Source organism: Geotrypetes seraphini, chromosome 1 (genome assembly GCF_902459505.1).
Source record: "Geotrypetes seraphini chromosome 1, aGeoSer1.1, whole genome shotgun sequence".
Lineage (NCBI taxonomy): Eukaryota > Metazoa > Chordata > Amphibia > Gymnophiona > Dermophiidae > Geotrypetes > Geotrypetes seraphini.
Window position 1 is genome coordinate 469,309,226 of NC_047084.1, and position 24,635 is coordinate 469,333,860.

A 24,635-nucleotide genomic window follows, 5' to 3' on the forward strand; every position below is an offset into this window, starting at 1 on the left:
GTGATTAAATTTGCAGATGATGCGAAGTTATTCAGAGTAGTGAAGACAAAGAAGGATTGCGAAGACCTGCAACGTGACATAAACACGCTCAAGAAATGGGCTGCGACATGGCAAATGAGGTTTAACGTGGATAAGTGTAAGGTGATGCATGTTGGTAACAAAAATCTTATACAGGATGTCCTTATACAGGATGTACAGGATGTCTGGTGTGGTAGTCGGAGAGACCCCGCAGGAAAGAGACTTGGAAGCACTGATTGATAAATCAATGAAGGCCTCTGCGTAATGCGTGGTGGCGGTGAAAAGGGTGAACAGAATGCTAGGAATGATTAAGAAGGGGACTACGAATAGATCAGAGAAGGTTATCATGCCGCTGTACCAGGCCATGGTATGCCTTCACCTGGAATGCTGCGTCCAACATTGGTCACCGTACATGAAGAAGGACACAGTACTACTTGAAAGGCTTCAGAGAAGAGCAACTAAAATGGTTAAGGGGCTGGAGGAGTTGCCGTTCAGTGAGAGATTAGAGAAACTGGGCCTCCTCTCTCTTGAAAAGAGACTGAGAGGGGACATGATTGAAACATTCAAGATAATGACATTCAAGACTTAGTAGATAAAGACAGGTTGTTTACCCTCTCAAAGGTAGAGAGAACGAGAGGGCACTTTCTAAAGTTAAAAGGGGATAGATTCCGTACAAACGTAAGGAAGTTCTTCTTCACCCAGAGAGTGGTAGAAAACTGGAACGCTCTTCTGGAGGCTGTTACAGGGGAAAACACCCTCCAGGGATTTAAGACAAAGTTAGACAAGTTCCTACTGAACGTATGCAGGTAAGGCTAGACTCAGTTAGGGCACTGGTCTTTGACCTAAGGGCTGCCACGGGAATGGAATGCTGGGCACGATGGACCACTGGTCTGACCCAGCAGCGGCAATTCTTATGTTCTTATGTTTGCTAGTTTCAAAAAGAATATTAAAACATATATTTTTCTCATTACCTTTCTTGGACCTTTAGCACAGTCATGGGCTCTTTCTCTTTCCTTTTCCCTATCCAGTGGTCTGTTTCTTAGTCTTTTATCACACAGTCTACCTTCTCACACCCCTGTCCTGCCTTTTTATTTTGCTTATTTTTTTCTCTGATTCATTAATAGGACCAAGGTTTTTGTCCCTTTTAACTTTAAATGTGTACTTTGGCATTCAAGATGATTCTGTGATTTCAGGATTGGAAGCAGGGCCTTTATGAGGGCTTACAGGCAGTACACGAGTGTGCTAGAGATACAAAAATAGCACCACATTCCTTGACATCACTAATGGTAACAGTGCAGTGGACAGAGTGTGCATGGTCCCACCTTGATATCGTCCTGCATAGAAGCGTGGGGACAGAGATTGTGTAATCTACATTTCACTGACAAACAAATGGTTAAAGGCTTCATAAGTTCACTGACAAACAAATGGTTAAAGGCTTCATAATAATTCACAAGTTACTCTGAAACAATGTTAATTATATGGCATTTATGAAATAAACATTTTTTAACATACTCTCACAACACCCAAAAGCCTGTTTGTCAAAGATTTTCTAATTTTTCAGCTTTTGTTTGAGAAGAATAGTGACTTCCAACAATAATTGTATATCAGAAAATCCCAAAATTATGACATTCATTTTTAAAGCTTCACTTGCCAGGTACCTCAGCCTTGTCCTTCAGCACTTCCTGGTATTCCAATTTTTAAGCTCCACACACAGACCTCTAACGCAATTTACAAGGGGTCGCTGGAAAGTTCTCAGCCCAACCAACAAAGTTGGGACATTCTTCATTGAGGGCTATACCTTTAGTCCAGCGATTTTCCACTTTTTTATTCTGTTTTTTTTTTCTGACTGAATAAAGCGAGTGCAAAATCACTGGACTAAGTGTACTGTATAGCCCTCGATGAAGTCTGACCCAGCTTTGTTGGTTGAGCTGAGAACTTTTCAGCGGTCTCTTGTAATCCTGCCCAGCAGCCCCTCTGCAAAACTATTACTAGACTACCACTCTTAGCTCACAAATCGTGCACTCAGCACTTGTTGCTCTACATGAAGGTAGGACCAGGTACAAAACGACACTCAGACAATTTCAACTCAAAGTGGTATTTATTAGGCCGCAGCCATAAGTGCAATATAACATTACTTATCTGTAACAGATGAACATAACATAAATCATAACATAACAACATAACATAACAACAGCCGCACAGCATATGCCTATCTCCCGGCGCGATTTAGGGGGCCGTACAAGCTTCCCCGGCTCGCCGGACCCTTCCCGTTCAAGGAGGTGTCCTCTCATCAGCGTTAGGTTGCAGTGAAGCTCATGGCCTGGCCTCCCTGCCGTCCAAGCAAGGTGACATGCCCTATTTCTTAACACTGCCCAGATGTATGCCTTTTAGACATATGCTGTGCTTACCTTCCAGGCGAATGGCTGCGACGATAGTCGAGGGTGGGTGGGAGGGATGCTGCCTCCTTCTCTAATCTCTTGCGTCGCTGAAAAGGGGTGCGTCCTCCCTCCCACTCCTCTTTTATCTACCCTTCCTCCCCCCGCCCCCCCCCCTCCCCCCGGCGACTATTGGCAACGGCTTCCGGCCGATTTGCCATCGCTCCTCCCTATGGGTATCGGAGCTGATTCTCAAATCGTGCACTCAGCACTTGTTGCTCTACATGAAGGTAGGACCAGGTACAAAACGACACTCAGACAATTTCAACTCAAAGTGGTATTTATTAGGCCGCAGCCATAAGTGCAATATAACATTACTTATCTGTAACAGATGAACATAACATAAATCATAACATAACAACATAACATAACAACAGCCGCACAGCATATGCCTATCTCCCGGCGCGATTTAGGGGGCCGTACAAGCTTCCCCGGCTCGCCGGACCCTTCCCGTTCAAGGAGGTGTCCTCTCATCAGCGTTAGGTTGCAGTGAAGCTCATGGCCTGGCCTCCCTGCCGTCCAAGCAAGGTGACATGCCCTATTTCTTAACACTGCCCAGATGTATGCCTTTTAGACATATGCTGTGCTTACCTTCCACTACCCGTGCCTAGCGAAACCTCGCTTAGCGCGGGTTCCCCCCAAGTGTCATGGCTGCGGCCCGGGACGTATCAGTAGCGCTTCTATGACATCCTGTAGGGTACTAAGGAATATGTCTAGCCCGATATCGGATAGATGTACCCCATCCGGTCGGTACAAGCCCGGACTGCCGTCCTCTAGTAGGTCATGTATTATGTAAAGACCTCTGATGGTAGGCATGAATTTGCACATCCATTTATTTAGTTTTTTTCTTGTTCTCTCTACTGCTGCATGGGATCTAGCCCCTTTCCACACTAACCGTGGTATTATTTGCGACCACATTAACGTGGTATGGGGCAGCATTGCGGCTAAAGACAAACAGTCGTGCTGCATTCTCTTCACTAGCAGGACGCTGTTCGTGGATGTGATATCGTTCCCTCCAAGGTGTAGAATGAGTGTGTGAGGACTGCAGTGGGACCGTAGCGCCCATTGAATGGATGGCATGAGCTGATCCCATAGCATTCCCCTTGTACCCATCCAAGTGACCACTGCTTCGGACATCGGGAAGCCGAGATTATTACCCCCAGGTCTCACCTGAGTTCTTCTCTTGGCCCAATGAACGAAGGAGTGGCCGCAGATCCAGATGTGTTTCAGAGAACCTGCAACCGGGAAGGGAGATGTGAGAAGAGTTAATTAGTGAGCCATGGGTAGACGGATGTATTTTTTGAAAGCCGCAGACTTCCATCTCCCCAAGACTTTTATTTGATTGTCAGAGAGACCCTGGTCTGCGGCGGTGGTAGCTGCTCCTATGCGAAAGGAGTGCGTACGGAAATGTTTGTCTTGTAAACCTAGATGAATCATGGAGAGTTGCAAAATTCTAGCAAATTGAAAACGGGACAGCGGCGAACCGTCGTAATGTAACAAGAGAAGGCCGGGTGCTATGGGCCTGAGGGCCATATAACGTAGAAAATTGTGTATCGGGCAAGTCCGCAGATCGGTGGAGGGATGTAATGATAGCCAGGCGCCTCTGGCTAGTTGGTCGGTTTTAGATCTCGGTATCTTGATAGATAAGGAGGTCTCTGTGAAATGGACGTTGGCTAGTAATATGCCTCCTAACGCACCCGGACGTTTGGAGTTTGGGACCAGTTCGCTAACGCGTAGGGCGCCATGGAATGCCAGGCAGTAGGCACACCGGAACAGCGTCACCTCGTAAGAGTCGCGGCATACTTTTGGCAGCACCTGTAGAATCAGAACTAAGTAATCGAGGGAAATAGGGAGGCGGCGGTCAGGGAGGGAAGCCTGTTCGCGCTCCCATCCTCTCATCATGCGGCGTACTACCGCCGCCCTCGTGGGGTTTGGTGCGCCCATCGCATCGGTGAAGAAACTTAAGCTGGAGAGTGTGGCTGCTATCTTAGTTCTTCGTATGCCCGACTGTTTGGAGTGTAATATAAAGTGGACGAGGGAGGGCAGTGTGCAGTCTATCTCTGCCGATGTGTATTCAGTGAACAGTTGAATATATCTTCGCCGTGTAGATGGGGATAGCGAGTTGAGCATCAACTTCCAAACCTCGGGGGTCCAAAGCGCCATACCTCGTCTGGAATCGCTGTTGGGTGCTGTTCTGCTGCCGGGGCCAGCGCCCGGAATGTTGACATCTTAAGCGAGATAAAGCATCAGCAATGGCATTTTGAGAACCGGGTATATGCTGGGACTTGACAGTAATGTTGTAGCGTAAGCATAGCAGTACAATGTGTCTTAACAAGTTAATAATGGGTAAGGATTTGGAGGTTAACCTATTAATGGCTTCGACTACGGCCGAGTTGTCAGACCGAAAAACTATGGACCTATGAGTTAACAATCTACCCCATATGTGTAGGGAGACCATGATAGGGAACAGTTCCAGAAATGTGATGTTCTTGAGGATGCCTGAGCTAACCCAGCAACTGGGCCACTTTGCCGAAGACCATGCCCCCTGAAAGTATATACCGAATCCCTGGCTGCCTGCTGCATCGGTATAGAGCTGTAGGGCGTCGGCATTTTCGGTAGACGATTGCCAGAACACACGTCCATTAAAATTGGTCAGGAATGAGTCCCATAGTCTGAGGTCGTCCCTGATAGTTCCGGTGATTCTAATGTGGTGGTGGGGCTTATCTGCTCCCACTGTAGCTCTAGCTAGTCGTCTAGCGAAAATTCTGCCTATGGGAATTACCCTGGTGGCAAACCCCAGTAAGCCCAGAAGTTCTTGGAATTGGCGTAATGTAGCCTTTTTCCTTGTACACATGTGCTGTATTGCCGAATGAAGTTTTTCGAGTTTGTCTGCTGGAAGGCGTGAAACTTGATTAATCACATCCAGCTCAATACCTAGGAAGGTGAGTACGCTTGACGGGCCTACTGTTTTGTCTTGGGCTAGTGGGATGCCAAAATGTTTTGCCAATCTGTGGAATGACGACATTAAATGTTCACAGTCATTCAGACTCTGAGCGATGAACAGAAAGTCATCTAAATAGTGGACGGCTAAACCCCGTGATGTTGTCTGACCAAATACCCAGTTGACAAATGTACTGAACTGCTCGAAACAAGCACAAGAAACTGAACAGCCCATGGGCATACATTTATCAAAATAGAAATGCCCGTTCCAGTGAAAACCCAGTAAGGGAAAAGATTGGGGGTGTACCGGCAAAAGTCTAAAAGCTGATTCTATGTCCACTTTTGCTAACATAGTGTTAGGGCCAGATGCTTTTATGAATGAAATAGCTTGGTCTAGTGAGGTGTACTGTACGGAGCATAACGCTGGGTCGATGAAGTCATTAACTGCTGCCCCAGCAGGGTGGGAAAGATTATGGATGAGGCGGAACTTTCCAGGCTCTTTTTTTGGAATTACTCCAATGGGAGAAACAAGAAATGCTGGAAAAGGTGGCGAGGTGAAGGGGCCCGCTATCCGACCGAGTTGTAATTCCTTGTCGATCTTATCTTGGACTATGAGTTTGTGGGCCTGGCATGATCTGGAGTTTTTTGGGAGTATATGCTGTTGATTGAGTGGGCCAGTGTAAGGTATGGAGAAGCCATCTAAGAAGCCTCTCGTGATGGCTTGTGCGTCCTCCCTCATCGGGTATAAGCGCAACCATGGGAGCAAAGCGCTAGCCTTGATGGGGGAGGGGGCCAGGTGCATCGGTGTGTGTTGGGGCAGGTTGATTAAACGTTCTGCGGTCTTTTGCATTCCTGCACTGGCTGGCAGGGTGCGTACCTCCGCAGGAGTGGCAGGCATGTCTGTATTTACAGTTGGTCCACGTGCAATGGCCTCTGTTGAATAGCCTGCAGATCTGCTTTCCTGACATGTGGCCTCCTTGTCGATTAAATTGGGGAAGCGGCAATGTTCTGCCTCCGAACCCTTGGGGCCCCCACCCTTGGGGCCCGCTAGTGGATCTGTCTGGGAACCTATCGGGCAGAAATGGCCGCAAAGCGCACATTTCGTCCATCCACAGGTCAAATACTCTGTGCTTCCATGTTATTGTTTTGTTTTCAGCCATACTTTTCCGGAATTTGATATCGTAGTTGAGCCAGGCCCATCCCCCGTATTTTTTATGCGCCCGGATAATTGTGTCCGCATATCTGATTAGATAGGGGGATATCTCTGGCTCTCTTTCTACTACTACACTCATGTATATGTGGAAGGCGGATGTCCAGTTAGCTAAGGATTTATAGATCTTTGGTTTTCTCTCCCTGTCTAACTGGATGTGTATCTTATCTGTCTCTATGTAGTTATCTTCCTCCGTTTCTCTCTGTAATAAGGAAAACATGTCTACATAGTCTCTCTTCCATATTTTTTCTTTCACTGCTCTAGGGACTCCCGAAGCCAGAGTGGTTACACCACATGTGATGTCGTCCCCTCCTCTGTTAACTATGGGGTCTGTTAGAACTAACGGCCCTGCGTTAATAGTCTCAGAAAGGGGGATAGCCCTAGACTGCTCGAAGATCAACAGTGCCTCACGTATAGTACGTGCTATAGTAAGCTGATCCTCTGCCTGTCCACTAGCCAACCTGAGAGATGAGGGCGTAATGTGTGAAGAGAGCACGTCCCGTGTAGCGGACGCAATATCAGGTGCTAGTGGTGGGTATGTTGGTGGTGGTGTCTCACCTGGGACCAACAGCGGCTGTGCTGGTAACATCGGCTGTGTTGGAGGTGGGTAGGTCGGTGTTGGTGCAGCTTGTGGTGGCTCTATGGGGACCCGTGTTGACTGGCCAGCAAGAAGTCGTTGGCGCACATTTTGAACCCCTTGCTGTAGTATCTGCCTCTGGAACTCAGCCATTAAGTCAATCAGATCTTGATGAGATTGCGCAGCCGTAGAAGCTGCCGCTGCCGTCTGCGCAAGTGCCGCCGTAGAAGCTGCCGCTGCAGTTGAGGCCGTGGAAGCCTCGGTTATTAGAGCAGCTGACCCTGCAGTTGAGGCCGTGGAAGCCTCTGCTGCTCGAGCCGCTGCTTTTGTGGCCCGCGTAGTCTTGGTAGTTGTGGCACGCGTAGTCCTAGTCCTTTGACTAGTAGCCGAGGGCTTTTTCTGCACTGCTGGTTTTGTTCGTGGCTTGCGTTGAGCCGGCATGGCTATACAAAGTACTAAAAGAATAGAGACAGTGAGACAGGCCCTATAAGCAGCATAAGATGCAAAAGGACTAAAGCCGTCATGTCCTCCGAGAAGTCCAGCTGGAGACAAGCGCCTTTGTAAGCAAGCAATAGCATATAATGGCCAATCGCATATAATAGCAGAAAAGCATGTAAAGAGCATGGCCAATCGCATATAATAGCAGAAAATTGCATGTAAAGAGCATACCCTAGCCAGCCATAGCATATAATGGCCAATCGCATATAATAGCGTAAAATAGCATGTAAAGAGCATACAATAGCAAGCAATAGCATATAATGGCCAATCGCATATAATAGCATAAAATAGCATGTAAAGAGCATCCAATAGCCAGCAATAGCATCGCATATAATAGCATAAAATAGCATGTAAAGAGCATCCAATAGCCAGCAATAGCATATAATGGCCAATCGCATATAATAGCATAAAATAGCATGTAAAGAGCATGGCCAATCGCATATAATAGCATAAAATAGCATGTAAAGAGCATGGCCAATCGCATATAATAGCATAAAATAGCATGTAAAGAGAATCCAATAGCCAGCAATAGCATATCCTAGCATGTAATAGACTTTATGCCAAGCATACCAGGCCTCAGAGTAGCATAGAATGGCCTTTCAGCATATAGTATTACATCGCATTCAATAGCATGGGATACTAGCACAGCAGGTAATAAAATCTTACCTTAGTCGGGCCACGGCACAGCCTAGAGAGGGGCCGCGTGGGTGGTCAACCTTCTCTCCCTCGGGCTCCAAAGGGCTGTGGAAGCTCCGGTACAGCCCAGAGAGGGGCCACGTGTGTGGTCTATAGAATCACCCTCGGGCTCCTGAAGCCGGGATCGCTGGGACTGTTCCCTGCCCTAGTGGCTACAGTCCCGCTGGGTGAGGGGGGGGGGGGGGGCGACACGTGATAGTAATGCAGCGCGCTGCAGAACGCCGGCTTAAGGTTTTTTTTTTTTTGTTTTATTTTAGCCGGCAGGAAGCGGAGCAGATGCTCACAGCCAGCATGAACGCGACCTCCTCGGGCTCGCCGGCAGGAAGCGGAGCAGATGCTCCCCAGCATGCATGCGCCCTCTCCGGCTCCCCCCCCCCCCCTAACCCTCTTCTGGGCAGTGGCTTGCCGGCGGGAAGCGGATCAGATGCTCCCGGGCAGGCCGAAACCGCCGAAAGCGCCCTCCGCGTCCTCCCACCCCCCTCCCCCTTTGGGGCAGCGGCTCGCCATCCGCGTGCGAGGCAGCGAACGAAAAGCAACGTCGGACATCGCGTGCGAGGGAGGGGATGAATGACAAACGTGAGGCGGATCGCAGGGCTGCAGAAGATCGAGCCTGCGTTGGCACACGTGTGCCCGCAGCGTTGAGGGCCGGGAGGCAAATTGAGGGCCGCTGCCACGTGGCCGCCGCAGGCAGAAGATTCTTACCTGAAAATAGGACGGTTAGTTATTTGAAATATTTCTGTTGTTGTCGGTTGTTAAATTGTTTTATTGCAAAACAAGCAGAAGGGTGGCGATGGAGATATAAGGAGGTGGAAATGCTGCCTCCTTCTCTAATCTCTTGCGTCGCTGAAAAGGGGTGCGTCCTCCCTCCCACTCCTCTTTTATCTACCCTTCCTCCCCCCGCCCCCCCCCCCCCCCCCCGGCGACTATTGGCAACGGCTTCCGGCCGATTTGCCATCGCTCCTCCCTATGGGTATCGGAGCTGATTCTGTCTCTGTGTTTACCTCTTCAGTGATGAAAATTTAGCAGAACAGATCTGTATCAGGAGTTTTATTACTTAAATTCTGATTGAAGTCCTTCCCTCTCTGAGACACTTGAAAGTGATTCCAGAATTGTGTCTCATTATTTCAACATCTTCCAGGCAATGTGCTTCCTAGTCTTTAAGTGTTTATGATTATTTACTCTGGTTATATAATCTCCTATGAACAATGAAACTCATTTTTAGAATTCCCCAATGTTCTCACATAGAGAATAAAGGGAATGCATACAGTTCCCTACTGAATCGCTAGTATTTTAATTATAGGACTTTTAATTATACAGCTTATAATCTGTTTTGGGGATTATCTTGAAGGAAAGGAAAACAATTTTTTAAATAGTTTTTATTGAAAGATTCTTGATGTACTTGTTTGCTCTTCTTATTTAATTCATAGGTAATATATAGTGTGGACCATAACTACCTAGAAACATAGAAACATAGAACATGACGGCAGAAAAGGGCTACGGCCCATCTAGTCTGCCCACACTAATGGCCCACCCCCTAACTACCTCCATGAAGAGATCCCACATGCCAATCCCATCTTTTCTTAAAATCTGGCACGCTGCTTGCCTCAATTACCTGTTGTGGAAGATTATTCTAGCGATCAACCACCCTTTCGGTGAAGAAATATTTTCTGGTGTCACCATGAAATTTCCCACCCCTGATTTTCAACAGAGGCACTTTAAGGAAATAGAGATCCTCTTCCACCTCGATACGGCCTGTGACATATGTGAACGTCTCGATCATGTCTCCCCTCTCTCTGCGTTCCTCGAGTGAGTACAGCTGCAACTTACCCAGTCGTTCCTCATAAGGGAGATCCTTGAGTCCTGAGACCATCCTGGTGGCCATTCGCTGAACAGACTCAACTCTCTGCACATCTTTTTGATAATGCGGTCTCCAGAATTGTACACAGTATTCCAGATGGAGTCTCACCATGGATCTATACAACGGCATTATGACCTCGAGCTTATGGCTGATGAAACTTCTACGGATACAGCCCATGATTTGTCTAGCCCTGGATGAAGCTTTCTCCACTTGATTGGCAGTCTTCATGTCTTCGCTAATGATCACCCCCAAGTCACATTTTGTTACAGTCCTTGCTAGGATCTCACCATTTAGGGTGTAAGTCCTGCATGGATTTTTGCCGCCAAGGTGCATGACCTTGCATTTTTTGGCATTGAAACTTAGTTGCCAAGTTTTTGACCAATGCTCCAGCAGGAGTAGGTCCTGTATCATACTGTCGGGCATTGAGCTTTTGTCGGGCACTGTGCTTTCATCTGTTGTGCGGTTGCCTACCATGTTGCATAGTTTGGCGTCATCGGCGAATAATGTAATTTTACCTCAAAGCCCCTCAGCCAAGTCTCTTACAAAGATGTTAAATAGGATCGGGCCCAAGACCGAGCCCTGCGGCACTCCGCTGATCACCTCCGTCATATCGGAGAGGGTACCATTTACCCATGCGGTTAATGTTTTCATCCAGTCCCATCGAACCCATCTTGCTCAATAATCTGCGGTATGGGAAGCTATCAAACGCTTTGCTGAAGTCCAAGTACACGACGTCCAGGGACTCCCCTATATCCAGCTTTCTTGTTACCCAATCAAAGAAGCTGATCAGATTTGATTGGCAGGACCTTCCCTTCATAAAACCATGTTGATGGGGATCTCGTAGATTCTCCTCGTTCAGGATCGTATCCAATTGGCATTTGATTAGTGTTTCCATAACTACTGTTTTTATAATTTCTGTTTCATTTCTAGACACATAGAGGCTGATTCTACAGACAGCATCATGATTGTAGGTGGTGACAGACGTCCTACTACCATATCACCAGCCAATCCAGACACATGTTTTTAAAAAAAAATCCATGCTGCAAACGATGCCTACAATATAAATGTCTCACTCGTGCCTACAGAGGCATCTAGGCATGCCTACCGATACCCAAGGTTGGCAGCAGTGTGGTTTACACCAGAATTGTCAGTGAGCCATGGTTAGAAACCAGCTAAGGCTACTTGCCTTGTGTTCCCCAGGTAGGGGGTTCAAAACCATCTTTGGGGGTACACATGTTATTTTGTATTCTATAATGCCCTATCTTTTTTAAAAAAGGTAGGGGGTTCAAAACTACACCAAACACACATATGGTTAAATATTCCTGCATACACAGTAAGCTTAACAAAGTAAGTTTTTGTTGTGCCTGCATACCACCCAGGTGCATATTGATAATGTCATAATGATGTCAAGGTAGTGCAACCCAAAATGGCCACTTTCTTTGAGGAATAGCAAATGGGAGTGTTCTCTCTAGTATTCTTTTCCTGAGAGTTGGGAATGGGGTGTACCATACAACAGATTATTCATATTTCATTTGCTATATTCATAACCTTTCTCAGCCAAACCTGAAGTCTCCATCTACAAGCCAATGTGCTCTAGGGCAGTGTTTCTCAGTTCGGTCCTGGAGTACCTCCTTGCCAGTCAGGTTTTCAAGATATCCACAATGAATATGCATGAAAGAAATTTGCATATAATAGAGGCAGTATATGCAAATCAAGTTTATGCAAATTCAGTGTGGAAATCCTGAAAACCTGACTGGTATGCCAGGACCAAGTTGAGAAACACTGCTCTAGGAGACAGACCAGTAGAAAAACCTTGAGGTATGTAAAACTCCTTATAAATGATTCCAAAAGAAAAAAGTTGTAAAAACTATATCTAGAAATGCTGAATTAATAGAGAATCAAATAATTTATGGCCTTAAACAAGATATTTTTGAGGAAAAAATAAAATATAACAATATAGTGAATCACGCTGATAGGCGCCTTTATAAGCACCCAAAAATTAGGTCAGCTTTCAACAAGACTAAGGGCTCCTTTTACCAAGCTGCGGTAGCGTTTTTAGCGCGTGCTGCAGATTAGCGCGCACTAACCCCTACATTACGCGGAAAAACTAACACCAGCTCAATGGAGGCATTAGCGTCTAGCGCTCACGGCATTGTAGCGTGCGCTAAGCGCACACTAAAACCACTAGAGCAACTTAGTAAAAGGAGCCCTAAAAGTTAAGCGGCCATATGAGCATTTAAGCATGCCTAATACCACCAATTTTACAAAATGGTGCTTAACATGAAGCCTCGCCTACACCTAACATGCATAGCACCTAATTTTTTGAAGGCCGCCTAAATTTTGAGGTGCCATTTTGTAGAATTGATATTTCTTGATAGGCACCTAAGTTTCAATTAAAGAGCTTAATTGGGCTTGTTATTCAGTTCAGATAGCCACTTATCTTGTTGGGTGCCTCTATAATGGGCGCCTCTCTCTAGGCGCTGTTTACAGAATTTGCCCTGGGCTGGCTATAGCACTCTCTAGATGCAGAATATCTTCTTCTGGGAGGTAGTTGCTTATCGATCCAAAAGTCTCTAGCTCAAGGCTGGAAGGAAAATTGATAAAATTTAAAAATGATGGAAAGAAACCTGTCATTTTGGGGTTTATTCCTGTCATTTGCATTTCCCATGTTATTTTAAACAGATGGGTTATTAAATGGAATCCTCATCATGTATGTACGTTATATTTCATTACAGCCATTCACTGGTGTAATTACAACATTGTGAAAATGTCTTCAATTTCTAAAGTAAATACATACATTCATTTGGTCAGAAAAAAGTACCCATAGGGAGGGAAAAAAACAAGGTGCAAATACGTTTGAATAACTTTTCATTTGGTAATTTTTAATGTAACATGAATGGTGAAAAATCTACAGGCAGAAATTAGGGATATACATATAGAAAAAACTATTTGCATTATTTTTGGTTTGTTTGCCCTTTTCTCCAGATTATGAGATCTTTTTCAGTTTGTTTTACACATTCAGTTTAATAAAACAATTTTTATGTGCATTAGAACTTTTCAGCATGCATTAGCCAGTACAAATCAATTCATAGGGTAGGCCACAGGTCAGTATTTAGCTACGGTGGTCAGTGTTGTTTTTAAATGTTAGTGACAGAGGCTACATAAAACATATTCAGCACCAGTATCTGGATTGTAGCCAGAAGAGTGCAATCTGTGCTGGCACCATCCAGATACATAGCTACAGCATTAAGAACATAAGAATTGCCGCTGCTGGGTCAGACCAGTGGTCCATCATGCCCGGCAGTCCGCTCACGCGGCGGCCCTCTGGTCTAAGACCACTGCCCTAACCGAGACTAGCCCTATCAACGTATGTCCTTGTTCAGCAGGAACTTGCCTAACTTTGTCTTGAATCTCTGGAGGGTGTTTCCCCCTATGACAAACTCCGGAAGATTGTTCCAGTTTTCTACCACTCTCTGGGTGAAGAAGAATTTCCTTACGTTTGTACGGAATCTATCCCCTTTCAACTTTAGAGTGTCCTCTTGTTCTCCCTACTTTGAAGAGGGTGAACAACTTGCCATTATCTACTAAGACTATTCCCTTCAATACCTTGAATGTTTCGATCATGTCCCCTCTCAATCTCCTCTGTTTGAGGGAGAAGAGGCCCAGTTTCTCTAATCTTTCGCTGTACGGTAGTTCCTCCAACCCCTTAACCATTGATCCCACTGTCTGGATAGTTAACTGGATAAGATTTTATACAGCATTTTTTTCTGTCCTAACTTTGAGTAGTTTCCTGGTTGTTAGTTCTACATTGATACTCTCTGGAGAACTATCGGCTCTATCTATACACCCTGCTGTCACTATCTGGATATTGTCAATGTGATCTGCAGGATATTCAGCTGTACTATTCTAGATAGTGCCACTGAATATCCAAAGCCAGTTCAGGCTAAGTCATTTATCCAATTAAGGAATGGTGTTATCTGAATAAATGTCTTTGAATATTGACCTATAAATTTTCAAGACACACACTCATAAACCAAAATACATATTAATTTATGTAGTGATTATGTTGATATTGGGAATGTAACTTTTTTTAATATTGTGTTTGTTTATAAATTGTGAATGTTTTTTTTTTGTAACCTGCATAGACTTTGGGATGTATGGGATATAAATACTTTTAAATAAATAAAATGGACATCCTTAGTAGAAAGCAGCACAGATTTGAGTGAAAATTGATAGTATGAAATGCAAGCCAGAGCCAAGATGAAAGATAAACATCTTCCATCTATAACTGTACTGTATATTGAAGTAGAAATATAACAGAATGTGAAATCTCTCTTTTATTTTCTAAATTTGGTTATCTCTTCCCTTGAAAATTTACCCTCTTGTTCCGAGAGACAGTTTTCTCTGTAAAGCTGTCTTCAGTGCCATCTTCACATCCCTATTCCTCAGGCTGTAGATGAATGGGTTGGCCATGGGAGAGACCACATTGTATACCACACTGGCAATCTTATCTTTTTCCAAGGAATAGCTGGAAGAAGGCCTGAAATACATAAAAATTAGTGTCCCATAAAAAAGTATTACCACAGTGAGGTGGGAAGAGCATGTAGAGAAAGTCTTGTGCCTTCCACCAGTGGACTGGATCTTCAGGATGGACGTAATGATGCGGAAGTAAGAGAACAGGATGATCAAGAAGGGTAGTACTGCAATCAGTGAAGCCTCTGTGAATAGCACCAGCTCATTGATGGAAGTGTCTGTACAAGAGAGCTTTAGCAGTGGTGTGAAGTCACAGAAGAAGTGTTCGACTAGGTTGGAATTGCAGAAAGAGAGTCGGCATACCAACAAGGTATGTAATAAGGAGTTCAAAAAACAGATGATCAAACAAGCAGCAGACATACTTAGACATACTTTCTTGTTCATTATTGTGAAATAATGCAGTGGGTTACAAATGGCAACATAACGGTCGTAGGCCATGACGGACAAAAGCACACATTCAGCGCCAGCAAAGGATACAAAGAAATAAAGCTGGGCAATACATGCCGAGTAAGAGATGGTTTTGTGGTCAAAGATGAGATTACTTAACATTTTGGGGACAGTAACTGAAGTGAAACACAAGTCCACAAAAGACAAGTTACAAAGAAATAAATACATAGGGGTATGAAGTTGGGAGTTCCCACTAATAACTGACATCATGGTTCCATTCCCCAGCATGTTGATCAGGTACATGACTAGAAACACTGCAATAAGGAGACCTCTTAGCTCTGCACGTTCCGTGAGGCCCAGTAGAACAAATTCTATCACTTCTGTCTTGTTTATATGATCCATTTACAGTATATATCTCCTTGCTGCAAAAACCAAAATAAGTATTATGCTAAGAAATCATGGAAAATGAAAATGATATCCATTATTTTCCTTTGAAAATTAGAATCTACAAAGACTCATGCTAAAAGAGAGTTGGGGCTAAAAAGCAGATACACAGCTGAAAAATCTGTTCTGTGTACACTGTTTCCCCAGCCTATATGAGACCAGTGAAATGTCTCTTTTATCCTTGGCCAATAGTACCAGAACTAGGTAAATCATGTTTATTGTTAACTATGTTTAAGGAAGAAGCCATTTTACCTTACTAAATACCACTTAAATGGCTAAATCAGATCAGGTCGCTAGACTCACTAATAACCTTCCGCAGAGCAGTAAAGACCTTCCTCTTCCGCCAATCGGGCCATTAAAAACTGCCTCCTCAATATATTTATCCTAATACTCTTCTCTATGGCCAGTCTGGTCTCTAAATCAAGCTCTGTTATTGTCTACTTGTAACCCATTCTGAGCTTCTGGGAGAACGGGATAAAATCAAAATAAATAAATAAATGCCTTTAACAATTGCCCTTCTAAACAATTAAAAATAGATTTTTTTTTTAAAAGGCTTGTATTGCATGTGCATAAGTAGAAATTTTAGAGAAGCCACTATTTATATGTATTTATTTGCCACATCTACAGTTTTGAAGGTGTATTTTTTCAAAATATGGTTCAAATTGGCCTGAAAAGGATGATGTTGGTAATCACTACATAGTCACAGATTTAAATTAAATGCAACCAACCATTATTGATAGGCCTTTTACAATAGCTTATCTTATCAGCTATTAAAATGTTTACGTCTAGCAAGGCTGTGGATCTAGATCGACTCCCTGCTGAATTGCATAATGTTATGGAGGAAAGATGTTGCCTTGCTTAGTTGAATTGTTTAGTGAGATTCCAGCATTCTATCACTTGCCTGATACTTTTTATACAGTAATGCAGTAATTCCCAAAGAACAGAAAGATCTTACTATGTGTGCCAGTTACAGACCTTTATTAAACATGGATTATAGAAGTCTCTCAAAAATGCGATAGTAAAGAGCAAAATATGCTCTTTCTAACCATATCCATCCAGATCAAACCATATTTATCTGTTTCATACTTTAAGGTGTTTTAATTTTGAAACGAATTTGGTGAATTTGGTACCCTACGTACTTTATACCTTTTCTTGAACAGATGTAACGTTCAAGCCTGAATGTACAACCTACAGGATTAATGCTATTATTCTAACATAAAACAAAAAAGATCCCTAAAAGCTTATAATAGGTACTTTGCAGCCCACTTACCCTTAAGTGCTCCTATATTAAACTGTGGTAAAGCATGGTGTTGGCGCATAGTGGCGTAGTAAGGGTGAGCGGTGCCTGAGGTGATAGAACCCCTCCACCACCCTCTTCCCTGTCCCCCCTTGCGCGCGCGCCCCTTCCTTTTCCCCGTACCTTTTTACCTTCTCTGGCGCGAGCAGCATGCCCACGTCAACACTGGCTCGCCCTTTGATGTCGCTTCCCAGACGCGTGTCCTGGAAGTGACGTCAGAGAGAGAGAGTGCCGATGCCAATGCAGGCGACGACCTGGTGCCGGGGAAGTGAAAAAGGTACGGAGGAAGGCAAGGAGTGTGGGCGCGCAGCAAGGAGAGGAGCGGGGACAGAGAGGAGAAGGGGTGCCATGCTCTTAGGATTGTCCCTCGCACCTCCCCTTACTATGCCACTGTTGACGCATTCTTACATGGGTCTTTTCCATGCCCTAAGGCCATTTTTACTGCAGTAATAAAATGGCCAATTTTCCACTGCTTGAATTAATGGCCATGAGCTAATGTCAATCGATCAAAACCTCTTATAAATGTAGGAAGGGATCAAATGTATCTAAGACCACATAAAAGACTTATCAAATAAAATAAACTGCTCCCAAGTTTTTTTTTAGTGTTGCCCACAGCACTTTAAGTTAACAGTCGTTTAATTAAACAACGAAGGTGAATTATCATTTCTGGGGAATAACCTTTTGATTTAATCTTAGGTTTTCACCTGGGTGCATCCCAAAGACAACATGCACCCTAAAACGCACTGTGGGCGTTACCCAAAAACATCATATATAATCACCATCATTTATTCTTTTTTTTGATAATTCAAAAGTGCCCTGTGCAATATAAACTTTTAAAATATTTAATATAAGTGTCACTGTGATTCCTAAATGGAAAAATATTAATGAAAAGAGTTGCAAACACCAATCAAAACATTGCTTTAATTTATCTGGAGATGATCGCAGCTGTCCGAGTTACAGAGACCCCGCTGCCACACAAAACAGGGGGTATCTGTAACTCGGGAGGGGGGTATATCTTTTCTCCTGATGGTAATGATGGATGGGGAGGGAATTTTTATCTTTTCTATAGATACTGATTGATTATAAGTGCTTGGTTGATTATCATTATTTGTACATAAATTGTATTGCACTTTTTGTTGACATTAAAAACTAAATAAAGTTCCCCCTCAAAAAAAAGAGATAGTCTGAGAGCAGTATCAATATTGCTATCTACATATTCTGAATAAAGGCAAAATAATGTATTATTGAATATAAATAGAACATCTACCTACAAAATTTAGCTTTCTGTTATATTGGATTGAAGTGAGTTATCACCATGGAATATAGTAAAATGCATACACATCACCAGTTCTTGCATAATGGGTATAAAACTTTTCACAAGAATATTTAATTTCCTTTTACCTTTTTTTCACATGACAATAAAGGGGTCCTTTTACAAAGGAGCGATAGCGGTTTAACTCGTGGAATACCGCACTAGTACCTAACGCCTCCATTGGCGAGGCGTTAGGATTTTAGGCTGCCACGGGAGTTAGCGCGTGATGAAATTCTGACGCGCTAACCCCCGTAGCGCGCCTTGATAAAAGGAGCCCAAAGTGTGTTTTCACATTTTGAGCTTCTAAATACACCAATGTCTCTAAGGGCTCCTTTTACGAAGGTGTGCTAGCGGTTTTAGCGCACACTTAGCGCACGCTACAATGCCATGCGTGCTAACCCCGTGCTACTCGGAAAATACTAACGCCAGCTCTATGGAGGCGTTAGCATCTAGTGCGCACGCTATAACCGCTAGTGCACCTTCGTAAAAGGAGCCCTAAATTTCCCTTGAATTCCACACCTTAATTATACTCTCCTTACACCCAATGCAATGTCTTTTCTCCTCCCCCCCTCATTTTTTTTCTGGTCTCTGGAGCACTGTTTTTGTTCTACCATTTATCTGTGACCTTTCTTTTATGGTCTATTTCCTGGTTTCTGAGTTTGTTGCTCAAGTAATATTTTTGACTTTGCATTCTTATTATTACAATTTTGCCTATTTGATATGGTCTGTATATTTCCTACAAACATAGGCCCTCTTTTACAAAGGCGCCCTACGCGTTTTAGCGTGGATTTAGCACATGCTAAATCAACACATATGCTAACCGCTCACGTGTCCATAGGATAACATGCACGCGCTAAAAAGCTTAGTACACCTTTGTAAATGAGGGGGTTAATTGCAGTTAATATTCTGTCAATGTAATTGACAAATATATCTCAATTGACAGCTCTGTCTGTATTATGTATTCTTTATACTACAATACAAATTATTTGAAATTGACATTATGTGGTTATTCTCCAGAATATACAATTAATGTTATATTAACTAAGGGCTCCTTTTACAAAGATGTGGTAGAGGTTTCTACTGCAGGCTGACAAGGCAAATGCCCTGACGCTCATAAGAATTCCATGAACATGCCCGCAATAGAAACCTCCACCACAGCTTTGTAAAAGCCAGCATAAGCCTTCTAATTGTTCTCTTGGACCAAAAGATCCTTGTGTTTTACAATATGCATCATTTAAGGGTGTAAGATTTAAATCTATTTACTCAGCTATGAGCGGCTGCTGAAAAGTTCTCAGCCCAACCAACAAAGTCGGGGTAATCACTCCTTCAAGGAATATACACTTACGGCCTCTTTTACAAGGCTGCGCTGCGCTAACGGCCCCGAAGCCCATAGAGATTTAAAGGGCTTCGGGGCTGTTGCCACATGGCAACCGCTAGCACAGCTTTGTAAAAGAGGCTGTTAGTCCAGTGTTTTTCCATATTTTTTTGACAGAACACAAAAAGTGGAAAAGCACTGGACTATGTGGATTGCCCTCAATGGAGACTGCCCCAGTTTCGCTGGTTGGGTTGAGAACTTTTCAGCGGCCACTCATAGTTTTGTTTTTCAATCTCTCCCAGTGGAACTAAGAAGGTTTCTTGTTATTTGAAAACTCACAAACTTTTAAAAGCATGCCTGTTCCATGAATATTTGATGTCATTGATGTTACTGCAATTTCCATGTATCTGATTAGCTTGAAAATGTTGATCCTCACTGATCCAAAGCTTTTTGTTATGTAACGGAATAAATGCTATTGTAATTGTAATTAAACAACAGTGCTTCTGATGCATCTGGTCCCTTTTCCTCCCACTTCAACACATGTTGGGTAGTGACAAAAAAGGAGATATAGGAAAAAAATATATTCCTGCCACTGTCCACTGATTAGCAAATGTCACGTAATCCTTTTTCCTTATGCTGTATACGTGCAAGTATACTCTTCGCCCTGACATATTTATTTCCATTTACCTTTGCTTTGTTTCTGATCTTCCTATTTTTAACTTTTAATAATTGTATACCACTCACCCTGCTACTGACACCCTCATAAGTCCTTCTAGATGCTTCTCCTCTCTATAATATCCACACTCAATATCTCTGCCTTTCCTTCTGACTTCTTCCCCATTATCCAACTACCTCCCTCCCAAAACATCTCATACCTCTCTACAATTCCTCACCCTGCCCTTTCACTTCACACACCCTTTTCATTTCATCTTGTCTCTATTTCTCCTTCCTTTCACTCCTCTCTATTTCATTTTCCTGCCTTCCTCTCTAGTATTTTCTCTATCATCTTTCCCTCCCAAAAATCCAGTTTTAGGTTGAATGCCCTGTATGGTATGTTTGAGGTTTACTTGTTTATTTTACTTTTGTGATGGGGGTCCTGTCTTTGTTAATCTCTAAAGGGAAAATGGTAGATAAAATGATTGTAATCTTATGAGTGACAGCATGCATACATATCTATATTTTATAAGCAACGAGTTAATACATATGCTTGTTTCTTTTATTCTGAGAATATTGTATTATGTTTTATTAAGTATAAGACTCTTTTTCCTGTTAGTGTCCATTGCATCTGTGATACAATAATATATTTTTGATGTTTTCTAACCCTTTGAAACTTATTTCTCAAAACTTTGCTTGTCAGAATATAATAATGTCATGAGATTTTCTAATTTTTGAGATTCTTCTTCTAAAAGAAAAATATTAAATACAACTAGATCACAGCATACACATGACTATACCAATGTACCTCAGTCATTCCCTGCAGCACCCCTGCAATCCAGTACCACACTTACAGGAACTGTGTCTATGTGTTCACTTCTTTCTTCATTTAGAAAAAAAAAATGTTTAGTGTTTTAATGTCATCAATCCTGAGCAAATTGAAACTTTCATACTTATGAGATGCCTAGACAAGTTTCAAGGATTGAAACTGAGGTTTTTCACATGATGCTCGAATCCTGTCGCTGACGAATCTTTCAAAAAGTGTTGTTCTTTTCCCCATTCTGAGTGTACAAAGCAGTACTGATTTTCTTCTCTTAATATATAATCTCCCATTAACAATAAAATTCCCTGGAGCCCCTGTACACACAGATAAGGAGGGGAATTCCTAAAGCTCACTGCAAAATCACAGGGGTCTTCTTCAAACAGAATTTTTGTTTTTTTGCAGGCAGTATACACAGTGCTATGACTGACAGTATATTAACCTCCAAACCTAACCCCCCCCCCCTTATCAAACTACGCTGCTGAGCAGCGCAAGCTAAATGCCAAGCCGCCCATTCTATTTCTATGGGTGGTTCAGCATTTAGCTCAAGCTACTTGTCAGCGCAGCTTGATAAAAAGGGGTGGGTAAATTATTTGCTCTTCGTAAGTAATTTGAGCAATGCTTAAGAACATAAGAATTGCTCAGGCGGCAGCCCTTAGATCAAAGACCAGTGCCCTGAGACTAGCCTTACCTGCGTACGTTCAGGTTTAGCAGGAACTTGTCTAACTTTGTCTTGAATCCATAGCGGGTGTTTTCCCCTATGACAGACTCTGGAAGAGCGTTCCAGTTTTCTACCACTCTCTGGGTGAAGAAGAACTTCCTTACGTTTGTACAAAATCTATCCCCTTTCAGAACTGAACAGATACATATAATAGATATTCCCTATGCCTTGGATTTTACAATCTGGTTACAACTCAAAGATAAGAAGATTCAGAAAATTATTGATGGCAAACCTGATTAGAATCAACAAGAATGATGGTCAAAACAGATAGATTTAAAAGTAACTTAATATGGAAGGACAAAATTATAACCTGGCATATAATCATTTGGGGGCCTTCAAATTGAGGTGTACAAATATAGAACTCAGAAAATGGCACCCAAATTTGTAAGCGAAAAAAAAAAGTGCAATAAATACTATTGTCTAAACTAGCTGAAAAACTACCGCCTGCTCAAGAGGAGGCGGTAGTGGGTAGCAAGTGCGGCATTTTAGCGTGCGCTATTCCACGCGTTAGGGCCCTAACATGCCTTCATAAAAGGAGCCCTAAATTTCATCTGCCATTTGGATGCCCAGTCTTCCAATTTCCTAAGGTCTTCCTGCAAGTTTCAAGTTTATTAAACTTTGATTAATCGCTTTACATAAAATTCTAAGCAATTTACAATTAAAATGAGGGGAATACAAGTAATGGGCTAAGAACATGAAAAGGGACAAAGACTCTAATCGACAAAGTGGAGCATTGGGAAAAAGTGTGAGCTACAATATGATAGGAAAGAAACATAAAAAGGGTAGAATGTGGGGAGAGGGAAAAGAATCTAAAAAACAACAAGAAAGATTTAATTGTCAAAACCAAAAACAAGGCGATACTAAAAGTTCAGAGATAAGTCAAAATTAAAGTTTGTGAAGACCTGAATCCTTCAGGGACCATCAATAAATTTTTGTGGACTGGCACCAGTCTGCGGACCGGCGGTTGAAGAACACTGGCCTTGACCGCCACTATGTGTATGTTTAGAACACATTCCCAAGTAGCAAAACAGATTTTATGCTGCTTATCCTAGGAATAAACAGTGGATTTCCCCAAGCCATCTCAATAATGGCCTATGGACTTCTCTTTTAGGAAATTATCCATACTTTTTTTTAAAACCCTGCTAAGTTAACTGATTTCACCACATCCTGTTGGTTGACACGCTCTACTGCCCTATTTCAATAAAACACCAAAACAATCTCATAGTCATGCTGGCAAATCTTGGCCACAGCTTTATTTATATAACAAGAATTCAAATAACAATGCAATTCATTACCCTTCTTTACAGGTGGCCCCAAACTCTACTCTTCCCCATCAGCTAGTTGGTCACAACCTAGCTGCTCTGTGTTATCAAATCACAGTAAATCATGTTAATTCAAAGTATCCCATTTTGCAAGACCAGCAGTGTCAACTGGCCTTACAGCTGTCTATTGCATTGTTGTGCACAGTTTCCAATCTCAATATATCTCATATACCCCTCCCCATACTATTGGCCACCTGGAAGGATTCCCCAATTTCCACAAAAGCTGTGAATCCACACCTCTGCACCCCCCACTCCCCCACATCACCACATACTCCCAACTTCACCACCATCACTTACTCAAAAAACATCAACTGCAACAACAACCCTCCCATGTTTTAGGCCTCCCTCTAGCTCCTGAAAGGCTTTCTGTGCTGCAAGTGGGGAGCTGGTCAGGCCATTTGTTCCCAAATGGATAACAACATCAGCTTTAGAATTCTTAGTTTCTTCCATAATTATAGACAGTATTTGTTGGGTATTCCTGGTAGCCAAGGATCCTGGGAGACACTTCACCATTTTAGGCTCCTTGACCTGTGTTCCAATGTTAATGCCTCTGATGATGGAATCCCCTGAAAGCAATAATTTATTGAATTGAGCTTTCTTGTTCTTCCTTTGTGGGTGATTTTCTTCATTACTTACCTTCACTGGTTTCAGTTCCATTTCAATTCTTTTTTGAGAACTGCAATGCTCTAATGGAGCAAAAGGATTCTGTAGGTACAAATGCGAGGGTGGATGTTTCTGTGTCACATGACCATACTGTGATCCATTTATTCCTTGATTACTCTTTGAGGCAGTGGTAGTAAATTGGTATGATTCTGTGGAGTGATGGAAGCTGCTTTGATTGAATCCAATTCCTGCTTAAGATTATTAAGCTCCTTCTTAATATTAGAAAGCTGAAGACAGATGAGGCAAGCCCTAAGTCTCCAGATGGTGCACCTTGGAACTAAAGCACCACAATGATTGCACTGAATAAAGGTCATCTTGATTGGTTGGTATAGGAAGTGACTGATATATAGACAACAATACTTATTAGTAACAATCCAGGGGTAGGTGGAACAAGTTTCAAGTTTCAAGTTTATTAATACATTTGATGAATCGCCTATTAAAATTACTAAGCGATGTACAAAATCCGAGTAAAGAGTAATAAAGAGAAACTAACATTTTAACAATATGATTACATAAAATACAGACAGGAATCGGGAGGGAAAAAAATAAGTCCTTAATTCAGCAAAGAACCAAGCAGATGAGAATTAGGTAATTAGGTAGTACTAGCTGATGCCCCGGCGTTGCACGGGTATTTAATTATAGCAATAACACTGTAAATGGATTCAAATAAAGATACTTTATAGTGGTGAATGAAATTATTTTTTTACAGCTTAATAAAAAGTACAATATTCAAATTATAATGTGAAATATTTGACAAAATGAATACAATACAACTAACGCAAAACGTGAGTATAAACAACAATTTTAGTTTCACCTCCTGGAGCAAGAACATATAAATTCTTGGGTGAACCCACCCTTGAGCAAGCAACATAGAGTTGTGGGCCGCGAGACCCCCATAACATATCACCCCAGGAAGTGAGGGATCTGCATACCAA

The 24,635-nt window shown here is 42.8% G+C and overlaps 1 protein-coding gene across 1 annotated transcript; it reads right to left on the reverse strand.

The window, feature by feature from the left end:
- Nucleotides 1-14,606: 14,606 nt before the first annotated feature.
- Nucleotides 14,607-15,554, reverse strand: LOC117368707 (olfactory receptor 1019-like). Its single transcript, XM_033962455.1, has one exon. The coding sequence runs from the start codon at nucleotides 15,552-15,554 to the stop codon at nucleotides 14,607-14,609; it is 948 nt and encodes a 315-aa protein (XP_033818346.1).
- Nucleotides 15,555-24,635: the final 9,081 nt, after the last annotated feature.